At 45.5% G+C, this 14,379-nt stretch overlaps 1 protein-coding gene across 4 annotated transcripts in view; it reads left to right on the forward strand.

The window, feature by feature from the left end:
• Positions 1 to 14,379, forward strand: part of ZFR2 (zinc finger RNA binding protein 2) — a 2,121,586-nt gene that overhangs the window by 448,831 nt on the left and 1,658,376 nt on the right. For 3 of the 4 annotated variants that reach the window (XM_069649412.1, XM_069649413.1, XM_069649414.1), the window contains exons 4-5: positions 11,242 to 11,448; positions 11,525 to 11,820. The exons of the other annotated variant lie outside the window; for it this stretch is intronic. In XM_069649412.1, the coding sequence (XP_069505513.1) occupies positions 11,242 to 11,448; positions 11,525 to 11,820 (503 nt within the window). The remainder of the gene's footprint in view (positions 1 to 11,241; positions 11,449 to 11,524; positions 11,821 to 14,379) is intronic. 4 annotated transcript variants of the gene reach the window in all.

Consider the following 14,379-nt stretch of genomic DNA (forward strand, 5'->3'; position numbering starts at 1 on the left):
TCTATAAGGACCCACGCCTTAAGAAATCAACTATGGCTAAAATCACTGACCCTAATCTCAGGAATTGTGTCCTTGACCCCCGTAATATTGTCATCACTAATGCTAAGAAACCGGGTCAGTTTGAATCGAGGGAGGCTTGAAAAACAAGATTTTAGCCTCATTCAACTTGAAGGTGGCGCTGAATTGCATTAGACCGCAGGACTTTAGGGTACTTTGGAGGACCAAGATTGGGAACTGGTGCAGCTTAGACAACGCAGAGTGTGTTGTCGTGGGATGTGGCTATAGTAGTCTACCTTTGTTCTTGCACAGAATAGCTAATATGAGTCATCTACCACCGCATTCTAAGCTGAACATTGTTATGAAGTGATATGTCCCAATCAGCCTTGAGTGACTGACCTCGGTTGATTTTTTGCTCTGCCTTGTTACAATCATGTGAGCATACCATTGCAGGACGTGGCTTTTCTTTTTCCATCAGCTTACCTGTGCATTGGACTATAAACGTATTTTTACAGTACATGTGTTCCTACCATTATGTCTAGAAATGATTTGTGCCATTAGCATACCCCTGTAATAACAGATGGGATGTGTAGTTCCGAGCCCTACCCAATTTCCATCATTACCTTGTCGGTTAAGTACCTATTGCTGGTTTTTTCCTGGGTTATCTTGTCTTCTTCTTTTTCTTTTTTCTCTTTTATGTTGTGCCTGTGCACCTTTATTGTTTGTTACCTGTATGTTTTGTCTAGCGCCCTGATGCCTGCGGGCTTTCGGCGCTTTATAAATATACAAATAAATAAACGTGAATACACGCCACTGTTTTGACACGATTCGTGTGTCCACTCACAACTGTCACTTATGTCCAACTTTTAATAAGTTCACTTGGTTCCTTCACATGGGGTCTTGGCGTTCCACACAATACCACAACACTGCACGATCATCGCAGCCTTGGAAAAGACCCCTGTTGGGTCGAAACACGTGTCAGTACAAGTTGCTAATAAAAGCACCTAGAATTTAACCTCTACGCAAGCATCGGCTCTAATTTCGGATATGAGCCCATATTCAGCAAAGTTTCAGCGCAAGGTTTGAGTTCAGTTCCCCTGCCCAACCCTGTAGTTGTTTAGGGTTGGGTAGTGGGGGTGATAGTGGGCGAGCCCTCACAGGCTGGTGAATTTTTTCAGTGAAAGGTCCTAAATGTTTACTCAAATTAGCGCGGGCGACCATGCGTAGCAAGGGAGCCCGAAATAAATAAGGGGAGGACAGGGGAGAGTTTCTCCCTACGAGAACCTTTTTTTCAATAATGTGCTGATATGGTGCATTTTGCAGTACATTTTCTGACAAAATGAGGTAAAAAGCTATTCAATTTATTGTTTATGATATTAAGATGCAGTAAATGCCATATCATCAACTGTACACTACATAGGAAAACTTTATACCATTTTCGTAAGGCTGCAGCTACAACATATCTATGCCAGTAATGGTCAGTGCAAATTGCATGCATGAGTCTCCTGCCAGAACCTATACATGACAGTAACAGTCACTTTAAATAACATGCCTGAAACGCTTCAGCCTTTATGCAAATGCTTTAAAGGCACCGTTACTGGCAGCAGCTTCGTGCATGTGATTTAAGTGACCATTACTTGCATGGGTTGTTCTATCTATGCTAGTAGCGGACACTATAAATCATATGCATGAATCGTTTGAACCTTCATGCATGTGTGTCAGTCAGTGCTCTGACTGAGTCCCAGCCCTGGTGAGATTTATTTTTTTTAAAACCTGCGAGTGGCTCAGCTGTGGGAAACCTGGGGGCACACCGGGCACTTGGGACTGTCCAGGAGGGGCAGCCCACCCCTCTCAATCCAACCTGACTCTGCCCCTGGAAGTGAGGGGAAAAGGTGTAGGCTCACCTGCTGACATGATCAGTCTTGAAGGCAGTAGCTGTAGACACTGTCTGAGATGGCCATTTGGCCAAATGTCATCTTATACTAGACCCTTTTATTTTGCTTCTTTTGGTTTTGTGGGAGAGATCTAACTTCTGCCAAGGTTGTAGGTGGTGGGTCCTGCTTTTAATTGTCAATTATCTATTCGCCCTAAAGGGGTTATTCTGGAAGCTATCTTGTGTCCAGCAGCAGTTACGACATATTCACCGAACTTACTTGAGTGGCAAGTACGTGTTTTCTTATTGATCTGTGAAATGTCAGTTATCTGTTTGGTAGTTACTGCATATGTCGCTGTGAAATTTTCCTTAATGAGCGTGCCGTCCGCCTAATCTGCAGAGCTTACTTCTCCATTTCAGGCTCAATGTCAATGTCGGTGCCCTTATCCATGTATATTGTGGGGGCCAAACACAGGTGTTGCAAAAATGGCCACTGGCTCCCTTGCTGCCGGGCAGAGCTGTTGCAGGATGGCAGACTACAGGGATACTATGCAGGGCCCTTGCAGGTAGCAGCTATTTGTAATTTGCAAGGAAGGCGTGATGGGGCCCTCAGAAGGTAGTGTTTAGACACAGTGCCAGCAACACTCGAGTCCACTGAGAGGACCCAATTGGAGAGGCTCAGTCGCTGGGCCTTCTTCTACTGTACTTAAAATAAAGACACTTCTGATGCTTGTGAATCTGCTTACATATGCTCACATGCTGTGCATATATTCCGACATCTAGTGGTAACCACAGAGTATTGCATCTTGTGTTTCGAGAATCGAAAAGGGATGTCGACATGGGCGTGCCAGTAACACTATCCCTAATGTGACGTGTAGTATACCCAAAATCCCTCACGCTGCGAGGTCCCACAGATTGTTTTTTCCACACAGCTAGCTTGTGGCCTTATGCAGAGCTTTTACAAATTGCAAACTTATATTCTTCTTTCCCCCGACCTCCGGTTGTTTATATATATTCGTCCCCTTCTTCGACAATTACTTCACTGCCTCTGCCGAAGACAGCGGAAGACAACCACAGATTTTGACGGCTGATGCTCCAGTCGACACTGTCAACCCCGCCTTCTGTCCGGCCTATACAGTAGCGAGAGTGGGATCCGGGGGTTTTCCATCTCTTTCAAGAATGTATTTCCTTCTCCCCTCTCTTTGCCCCTTTGATTTTGCCGTCGCTATAAACCTGAGCTATGGACAGGACACCCTTTAAATTTTGACCTTCTTGTAAAGGCAAGTACCCCTGGAAGGACACGCACCAGAGGTACATAAGTGTCTCCCTCGAGAACACCACGAGGAATCCTGTCGGTCTTGTCAGCCCTTGTCAATCAAGGAGCATCAATTTAAACGGTGGTTGTCCTACGCCATGATGCAGGCCGAGGGTAGCTCCCCTGGCATCTGAGGCGCAGAGAGTGACGAGGAGTTAAGCGATGGCCGTGGCTCCGATACAGATGTTATCGACCTTTGATCAGAACGATCGCGCTCTGAACCATCCGTCCCCGGCAGTCAGGATGATAGTTCTGCTATGGGGAGTGTACATCCCGGCGACAGGAATGCACCTGCTACTCATAAAGGCAAGCACACAACCCCCAGTACCACCTTGATGGATTCATCAGGGGCAGTCCAAGGAGCCAACAGGTACGCCAAGCTCCTCAACGGCACCCGCCGATCCGCGCAGTCGGCAGCACTCCCTGTAAGCGGCATGCGTCTGGGTACTCCACAGACAAGTACCAAAAGTGACAAGGCTGTCGCGACGCCTCTTAAGAAGCGGTGCAAGCCTCTGACTTCGTGGAGGATATTCTAAAGGAGAAGTCACCTGCCAGTCAGGCTATCCCTTTGCTAAACTCCATTAAGCGGCGCATCGCCCCTTCTTTACTGACACCATCACAGACAAGGGCTGTGAACCCACGGATGGAGAAACTTTTTCGCCCCTTCCCTACAGACCCTCTCTATATTCGGGGACATGCCACCCCAGATTCCCTCGTGGTCACTACAACAAGAAAAAGAGCAGGGGTACCCTTGTCCACGGGTGAGGTGCCGTCGGACAAGGACTGCAAGAAACTGTATGCCCTGGGAAAGCGTGTCACTACTGCGCCAGCGTATTCTATCAGGATTGCCAACAATACCATGCTGTTGGCCAGCTATTGCGATGTTTAGTGGAACCTGCTACAGGGGGGCCTGCAGGAGGTCCCCAAACCAGTATGTTCACATCTGCTCACGATTGTGTCGGAGGGTAGCCAAGTAAATCATAATATCCTTATAAACACCCTAGATGCTGTAGAGACAGCAGGGAGGACTATGGCCCAAGGTACTCTTTTGAAAAGGAACGCCTGGTTATAAAACTCAGGGTTCAAACCGGAGACACAATCGTCTCTCAGCAACAAACCGGTGGAGGAGTTTAACCTGTTTGGCAAAGCAGTAGGTGAGGCGCTGGAAACTGCAGAAAAAGAACATGAGACTTTGAAATCTTTAAACCAGATCACTCAAAGGCCCTTTTAGCAGCGAGGTGGGAGTTCTCTCGCCGCTCCTTTCGCGGACAGTCCTATTCACGTTCCCCACATAACCATTATGAAACGGGTAACACATGGTCCTCAGGACAAGGGTCCGCTGCCTCTAGTCAGTATCCACCTAGAGGACCGCGGTGTGGGAAAGGCAGGGGTCTCAATCACCCCTTGAGGCTTCCCGGCCTCCAGTCAGAAATGACTCGCAGGTCCGGGTCCCCTCCCATGCTTCCCCGGTCAGTGGACGTATAACACATCATTCTTACATGCATGGGATTGTATTACCACAGACCAGTGGGTGCTCAAGACTGTCACCCACGGTTATTGCATCGAGTTCAAACGGCCACCTCGATTCAGACCACCAAAGTCCAGGTGTCTAACAACGGAACACCTGAAGATCCTGCTGCAAGAGGTTGAGATCCTGCAGGAAAAGGGTGCAATCAAAGTCGTCCCCGTTCTACAGGTAAACAAGGGTATTTATTCAGTGTACTTCCTTGTACCCAAAAAAGGATCTCGCCATGCACCCTGTGCTAGACTTGCGCCCAGTGAACAAATTTGTCAAACCACAAAAGGTTTCGAATAATAACACTGCAACGTTGGACATGAAAGATGCATACTTTCATATTTCAATGTTGCCGGCACACAGGAAATACCTAAGGTTCATGATAGACAACAAACGCTATCAGTACAAGGTCCTTCCCTTCGGCATTGCCTCAGCCCCAAGAGTATTTATAAAGGTCCTGGCAGTTGCAGGAGCTCACCTGCGCAGGCAATCCATCCCAGTATATCCTTACCTCGAAGACCGGCACATAACAGGGGACTCGTACAAAACATGCCTGTCAAACACCAAAAGAACGATAGACCTACTCTTCAGCCTGGGGTTCTCCATAAACGAGAAGAAATGCAGCCCAGACCCCAGTAAAGTCAAGCAAATTCTGGGGGCCCTAATTCGGACAGAAGATGGCCTCGTCTTCCCCTTCAAAGAGAGGGTTCAAAACATGCTGTTTCAGATCCCTCAGTATGTAGCCAGTCGAGAGGTGACGGTACGCAAGGCCATGCGACTGTTAGGGATGATGGCATCCTGCATATACTTGGTCCCTCATGCACTTTTGTGCATGCCCCCAACGCAAGAGTGGCTCAACAGCCAGTGGTGTCAATGGGATGATCTAGTGGTTGTCTCGACATCCCTCGTTCTCTCTCTGCAGTGGTGGTCGAGGGAAAACCTCTTGAAGGGGAAACACTTCACCACCCTCGCAGTAGAAGCCACTCTCACGGCGACGCATCTCTCACAGGGTGGGGGGCTCACCTCCTTCAGCAGACCGCGCACAGCCAGTGGTCTCCAGCAGTAGCATCCAACCCCATAAACCTGATGGAGCTGTTGCAGTGTTCAAAGCTCTGAAGGCTTTTCAGACACAGTTGCAGGGAAAGACAGTACTGGTCCTCACTGACAGCACCACGGCCATGGACTACCTGAAGAGGTAAGGGGGGCACTCACTCTCCAGGCTATCCAAACTGTCCCAGAACATTTGGAAGTGGGCTCTCCAACACAAGATGTTCCTACTGTCTCAACATGTTTCAGGAGACCTCAATCTTCTGGCAGACATGCACAGCAGAGACTTCCCACTACCCTTAGAGTACGAATGGCGACTACACGAAGACATCATCTCCAACGTTTTCGCAGAATGGGGCTTCCCAGAGATCGACTTGTGCGCAACTCTGTAGAACTCACAATGGCCAGATTACGCCTCCAGGTACCCTCAGAACCGATCCTAGGGGAACAGTCTCTGGATAACATGGACAGGGAAATTTGTTTACGCTTTCCCCCCCCGAATCTCCTACTCACCAAGATTGTGCAGAAGATGCACCAGGAACCAGTCACCATGATATTGGTGGCCCCGATGTGAGCCCACCAACCGTGGTTCTCCCATCCGATGGAGATGTCACTCTCTCCTCCGATGAAACTACCTTACCCATACAACATGCTATCTCAGGACAAGGGGGAAACACTTCATCCATGCCCGCAGACTCTAAACTTTGCGGCATGGCTCCTGAGGTCATAGAGTTGGGACATCTCCAACTTCCTCAGAGATGCATGGCTATACTTAGAGAAGCAAGAAAGCCTAACACCAGACATTGCTACTCCAATAACTAGAAACGGTACGCCATCTGGTCCAATTCCAAGAGCATCAATCCCATTGACAGCTCTCCTACTCATATTGTACTATACCTGACTCGCCTATTAGACTCGGGTCTAGTTTTTAATTCCCTGATGGTTCACCTAGCTGCACTTTCAGCCTATACCACGTCCCAGCGAAAGGTGCCGTGGTGGAAGATCCCAGTAATTAAAGCTTTCATGGAAGGGGTTAAAAGAATTCATCCCTCTATTGTCAACCCGGCTCCCGAATGGGACCTAAATGTGGTATTAACCAGAATGATGGGGTCCCCCATTTGATCCTATGCAGAGGGCAAGCCTCAAAACACTGACTTACAAGACCGCCTTCCTAGTGGCAGTCACTTCAATATGGAGAGTCTGTGAATTACAGGCCCTTTCAATTCTAGACCCCTTTGTCACTTCACAGAGATAAGGTGGTTCTGCGCACTCACCCACGGTTTGCGCCCAAATTCATTCTAAGTTCCATGTGACCCAATCAATAGAACTACCCACAGTCTTCCAGAACCCCACTAACCTGGCTGAAAGAAGACTACACACACTGGATGTGAAACCACTAAGGAAAACAAACCAGTTTTTCATTTCAGTGGCAGCTGGAAGAAAAGGGGATCCTGTCTATAAATCAGCCATCTCAAGGTGGATTGTCAATTGCATCATACTCTGCTACACTCTTACCAAGAGAGATCTGACCTTCAAGCCTAGAGCACACTCTACTCGGGTCACTGGGGCTTCCATAGCATTCATTGCAAATGTTCCACTGGAGTCCATTTGCAAAGCGGCAATCTGGAGTTCTGTACACACCTTTACAAAACACTATTGTCTAGATACCCACTCTAGGTCTGATTCTCAGGTGGGACAAGCAGTACTAAGACACCTTTTCACTACTGTTCGTTCTCACATCCCACCACCAACTCCGGGTACTGCTCACTAGTCTAAGCACAGCATGTGATTCTAAGCAGATTCACAAGCATCAGAAGACATGCATTACTTACCGTAATAGCATTTCTGATAATTGTATCTGTTAAGATTCACATCCGCCCACCCTTCCTCCCCACTCGGATGGAAGGAACATAGACATCTTACTACCGCTTCTCTCTTTCTGTACTCACTTGCGATAGTCATAAGGCTCCCTCACGGCAGAAAATATACAATCGGAGGGACCTCGATGCGTGAGGGATTTTGGGTACACTACACGTCACGTTAGGGTTAGTGTTACAGGCACGCCCATGTCGACGTCCCCTTTCAATCCTCGAAAGACCAGATGCAATAGCGGCTACCACAAGATGTAGGACTATATGCACAGCATGTGAATCTAAGTCGATACAATAATCTGAAATGCTATTATGGTAAGTAATGCACGTCTTACCTCAACCATAACACGTACAATATGTAGTAAAATCAATAAATTATCTAAAATACAAAAATGAACAATTAATTGCTGCATATTTTGGTTATGATTTGAGTGACTTCGACAAGACCATTGAGGTTGCAATGATTTGTGGTTCTTTTTATTAGAACAGATTTATATTTCTTTAAACATTATGCAATGTCTCATTGGTGTACACATTTTACTAATAATCTCTTGCAATGCATCCTGTGTTAGGACATCAAATCACATACATAAGGAAACCAATAGGCTCTGAGATCTTTATACCAAAAAAGGGAATGATATAGCAATCACCCTCGAGTCAGGGGGCATGTGTGGCCTGTAATGGACTGCCAGCCTGAGCCTAGGCAGGCCCGAGCACAGCTATTCGTGATAGCTATTCGTACCCATTCGTACCCTAGGTTTTGTCCGGGGTGTAAATATTTTCTAAAAAAAAGATTTTACAAGAGAACAGCTTCAGGCGATCGCCCAATCTACCCTTAAAAAACATAGTAAAACATTTAATTGTAAATAGTAAAACCAATATCAAACAATGAAAAATCATACCAATTTATGTAAATATATTTGTAACACTTTTGTTATATTTTTAATATTATTAAAAACCATAGCTTCAGTTAAAAAAGGGAATTATATAGCAATCACCCCAGAGTCAGGGGGCGTACATTGGCTTTAACAGCCCGCCAACCCGAGCCTATACAGGCTCTAGCAAATCTAATCATGATAGCTAAAGCAAAAAGATGGTCAGTGCCATGGGAAAAGGAACATAGGTAGCCCTGTTTAAATTTCCATGGAGATGCCCACTGACGGGAGGAGCGCTGGAACCGGAGCACAGAGTTCTGGTCCAGCAGGCAAGTGGGGAGGTGGTGGGGAAGGATAAAGTGAGTGGAATCTTGGGGGTTGAGAGACGGGGGGGGGGGGGGACCAATAGGGCGAAGATCCCTGTTGCTGCTCCACAATAAAGATGGTGCCGACCGAAGCAAATAAAAAAAAACGAAATGTTGTATTGATTAGGATTTGGTGTTATCTGTACAAATTTGGTGTATTAACCAGAATCGCTTGGAAATTCCTCACAGCTCTTACGGCACAGGCAGGTATAACTCTTTGGACTCTGACCACCCAATCTTCCATGAATTCACCACATGTAGGGTCTTTATGCCACACACTTGTACCATCTGTGTAAATAAGAGAGATCATTAACTTGAATGAAGAGAAATATACATTTTACAATTTAAGATATTTTAAGAGTATACGCAGATAAAATGAGCCAAAAATAAAAACACAGATTTGAGGTATTACGACAAATAGTTAGAAAAGAAGATAAGTAATAATATATTTCTTGGCCATAAAAAAATAAGTTAATGTACACTATTGTTATGATAAATTCTACCTGTGTCTGGCACAGTTGTAGACTTTATTTAAAAAACAAAAGAAATACAACAATGATTAGTTGAGCAAAACACAACTGGAATAAAGTTGTCATTTCAAAAGTAGGGAACAATTTTGACGGATTCACATCATTATTGTTCAATAATACATAAGATTAATGTACAACGTTTATCCCGTTAAGTGATAAACACAATACTTGCTTATTGCTGGGAACATGAGGGCAAACAGTGCTATGAAGTTCGTGCATAAATACCATCAACATTTTCAGAACTGAACGAGTAAGGCAGGCTGCCCTAAAATCTCTTTGCTGGGTTATGCATAGCATTGGAGGGTCATCTTCTGATATGTAGGCCATGTAGGTGGACTTCATGACATGTGTTAATAGCCAAAGTTGGCATCACTTGGCATCAAAGGCATGTACACCTGGTGAAAAAGTATTTAATTCTACTCTGATCGGGATCTAGTGAGTCTTCATCACCTGTAGCAGTCATTTCTACGGTTTGTTGCTGGCTTTCCCGCTCAAGCATTTCCTCGTCTGTGTATTCCAGTTCATAAAGGAAGCCCCGAACACTGGCTATCTATAAATAATGATATTCCATTTTCTTATGTGAAGTAAGTGAACTAACTATTTTGAGAAAAACAAGATAAAGTCCATAATGTATTTATAAAATAAAGCTTAAATACAAAATCATAAAAAGAACCTTGGTGCAAATACAATATCAAAAGACACATAATTGCCTAATAAATCTTTGCACAAGAAACATCAGACTCATTTAAAACACTTTTTAAATTAGGTGTTTCCAATGAAAAACACATTTTTTAATTATGGGCATGAAATTATGTAAAGCACATACAGATGAGAGCCATTTCAAGTAGTGGAATTACCTTATTGTGTTGTAGGCGACTGTGGTCTTGAGTCTTGAAGGTCACTAATAGATTGGTCGAACACCAAGCGAGGAGGAAAAACAAAATTGTCAAGAGAAAGAGTCTGTTGATATTAATTAAACGCAGAGCCGTCTTGCCCATTTCCATGAAGACACGGCAATAAGTTGCATACAAAGGACTCTGGTGACCGTTGTGCGCTAACCTCGTGACAAGGGGCATTGCAAAGCACTCTGGCCTGCTAATGTCACATAGAGGGGCACCATGCAATAAGTTATTGCCATAAGGGCACTTGAACTTGGGGCTATCACGCTACTGATTAGATTATGACAAGATGCTGGTTGTAATTGATCGATATATGGTGCAAAATCAATGTATTTGCAATGGTTGATTATAACACCTGATTGCAATTATTCCTTTTAGCAAATATTAGGTGAGAGGTCCATATGTTGCTTTCATGCCTGCATTCAGGGGCAGTGATGGCTATTAGCAGCTAGCTTGCACAAGGGCTGTGGGCCATTAATGGCAATCGCCACCTGCGAATGCGAGCAGGAACCCTATAAGTGAACCCTATAAGCACCAGCCTTGTGGGCACGTGCCGATATTGTTCCAATAAAAAGACGTTCCCTTTCATGAAGGGCCCATGTGTATGTACAAAGGTTTGCCTTATTTAAGATCCCTTGTCGCTGTCTATATTGGCCATGACAGGTGGAGGAAGTTTGGGACAGCCAGAGGCATTGCCAAATACTCTGCAGATAGGGTGTGGTGGAGGGGAGTGTGCCTGGAGATTTAGAGTTGGAAGGCGCCTCAGAAGGAGGCGGTGGGACCAGGAAGAAGAATGTCACCTATAGCCCAGAGGAGCCAGCACCTCCCTGTATATTACTCCCAGCGTTATTGGGGGCTGATTGGCTGGCTCCCTCGAGCCGGGTGCTAACAACATTTGTGGGAAGTGGAGCAGGAATTACATTTTGGACACTCAACCTATTCTTATCTCTTAGGTTCTAAAGGAGGCTATAATCAGTCAAGTGGAGGGTACACCCAGCGACAGGTCACCCCCATTAAACCAGTACAATCTGTGAACTCTGCATCTCCAAGTTATGTTGTTTACCCAGTTGTGACAACTGTTCAACAGAGTGCCTCAGTATCAACCATTCCGTCCTACACACCTACCTCTACGTACAACTCCACTCCTGTATCCTACTCTGGTAAGTTTTTCAATGCTTTAACTTTGCCTGATATTTTGATTCTGACAGATGTTACAATGTCCTTTCCATATTCTAGGTACAAGTTACACCAGTTATGACCCCAATGTTTACTCTGCTGCCAGCACATACTACCATCCTCCACCACAGCAGCATGCCCAGCCACCACCACAGCTACCACCACCAGTGCAGCCACAGAAGCCAACAGTTCCTACTTCATGGAGCAATCCTGGAAATAGTGCAAACACTGACGCTGTAGGAAATTTCAACAAAAAAAAAATATTCCAGAACAAACAAGTGAAGCCCAAAGGCCCACCCAAGCAGCGGCAAATCCACTACTGTGATATCTGCAAGATCAGTTGTGCTGGTCCCCAGGTGAGCTATATTTATTTGTGGTTCAAGAGATTTTCTTTCTATAGGAATCCCTTATTTTCCAGTTAACTACTTCCAGTCTACGCAGCCTTCGTTTACATGTCAGTAGCTGTACACGGAGTGAATATTGCTTTTTCAGATTGGTGTCGTTCATAGATTCACGTGCTTTTCATAATTATTCGACTTTACAGTTGAATCTGTAACAGTAATTTTAAACTTAATTTCCAAAACATTTTGTTATAATACAAATATTAGCATTTCAAAAAAGTTAATTTCCTTCAGTTCTATAAAAGCGTAGAGCTCCTATTCGGTGGTTCTGCAAAATGGGTGTCAATGTCATAGTATGCTAAAAATGTAAAGGCCTAACTACCTAGATTTCTGCACCAGATGGCTCTGCTTACTCCCATATCCTTTATTCTAGCTTTCCAAGACTTGCAAATCAAGTTTTTTAAAACGTCTTCAACTTACTTTGCTTCTGTGTCAGTCCCCATTTACTATATTTAAAATATTTCAGTTTCTAATGGGTTATTTTCACTTGCAGAGTCCTCATCTTTAATATCCCCAGCGCAGTTGATCCTCAGAAACTATACCGCCACTAGTCGGTGCGGCACAGCTCTGCTTCGGCTCCACACAATGCCTCTACGCACCCCGGGCCAGTATATATCGAGGCACGCGCCACATGACAGTTGCTTTTTACGCACACTTTTCATGCTTCTGGAACACACTTCTTTGTGTGATGAATCAGTAGTAATTCCCACCAAATCCTCGACATGGGACCTTCTTCGTGTGGCTTTTGAATGGCAGACCCTTTCTGTTCCCGAACCTGGAGGTGGTGTTCTGCGGGAGGATCACATGGGTGAGGAAATGGGTCTGGGGGGAAAGGGAAATTCCCCTGTTTAACTTTAGCCAAATCCTTGTCTTTTGATGGCATATTGCAAAGTAGAAAAGGTTTGACTAATTTGGTTATTCAGGGCTTCAAGTCCCATGATTCCCTCAGTACTGAGATGAGGAAGAGGGATGCAGAGGACCAAAACTGTACTGGTCAGCTGATTAACCTAAATGACCCTCACCTGAGGGGAGACTGAGGTTTTGCAGCGGGAAATGTGTGAGTAGAACGCTTTGCCCCAGAATGTACGTTGTGCAGAGCTTGCGCAGCGGAAGGCAGAAGCTATGGCAGCAGCCGTGATGTTCCTCACAAATGGATTGTGTCCTCCCACGTATTCCTCATCTTTGATATTCGTTATCCAGCTTCAGCTGCTTCTGAATTTTTTTTTATGGCAGAGGGCGCTGTGCGTCGTTGCCGTCTACACAATGTCCCTCGAGGGCCACCGTCTCAAGGATGATGTCATCGAAGGTATATATAGCACGTGCAGTGCCCACAAATGCTTTAGTATCAAGAAATACAGTGCGCTTCTTCAGTTTCGTGACGACTTTGTTATTTCGAAAGAGAATCGTGATAATGTCTTCTTCGGCAACAATGACATCCCCGAAGACTGGGTTCAAAAAGTGTTGATTGTGGGTCGAAAATGTCATTGACCGATCCACAGCGCATATGTTTGTTGTGCCTCGGGGTAGATCATAACACCTCGGACTGCTCCAAGTGCCAATTGATTACAAGAAAGGCCTTGAAGGAACAAAAGTGGAAATTGAATGTAGGTTGAATTCCTAAATCTCCTACCCCGGCCAAAAAACCTTCGACCCCATTGAGGAAGAAGGTTAAGCGGTCGAGATAGAGGAGTGGCTCTCACCACTCCTCATCGTCCTCCAAGAAGTCTAATAGAAGGCACCATAGGTCGCCTTCTTCGACTTCGTCGGGCGCTTCCCCTGAGAGGGTATACTGCCCCACTAAAAAATCCACTTCAGAGCAGAGATGCTCAAAATATTTGAAAAACAGAAGCCTCCAAGCCATGCTTCTTTCGCGTCTTCGAAAGAAGCTGTCAAGGAGAGAGCTCTTCCTAAATCCTGCACGCCTTCGAGCCCGGAAAGAAGGCCCGATCCACATTGGGAGTCGTCTGCCGATAGCATAAGTCGACTCCCTTGACGCCAAAGGCATCAGCGCCAGCTGTGCCATCGACGTCGAGCGCCCCACTAAAGCCTATGGCAGCAATGAAAAAAGTTTTGACGACTCCTCCAGCGTTGAATCCATTGTTTGTAAAACCCCGCATATCTGAGAGACCTACGTACCTCTGTCAGGAAAAGACCTTTTTAAGTCTCTTCTACATATGAGGAGAATTAACAATCCGATGACCAGGCTCCATTTGGCCACCCATATTGTACGCCAAATGTACCCGAGAGTTTTATAGCAGAGGAGTCAAGGTTGAGAGACCTCTATGACAACCTACAGACAGCAGGTGCGGAGGACACCTCACCTGAGTTGGAGTTTGGGAGACCAGGGTCTGGGGAACATGCTGATGCATCCTACAGACAACTCATGTCCAAGGTAGTGGATTACACGGGGTGGAGTAGGCCTCTGTTGCCATTCGAAATGGATGATTTAGCAACATCTAAGCAAGCGGCTTACCCTACCATCACTCCAGATAGGGATGACAAAAGAGTAGATGA

This window comes from Ambystoma mexicanum, chromosome 1p (genome assembly GCF_040938575.1).
Source record: "Ambystoma mexicanum isolate Mex_15411 chromosome 1p, UKY_AmexF1_1, whole genome shotgun sequence".
NCBI classification, from domain to species: domain Eukaryota; kingdom Metazoa; phylum Chordata; class Amphibia; order Caudata; family Ambystomatidae; genus Ambystoma; species Ambystoma mexicanum.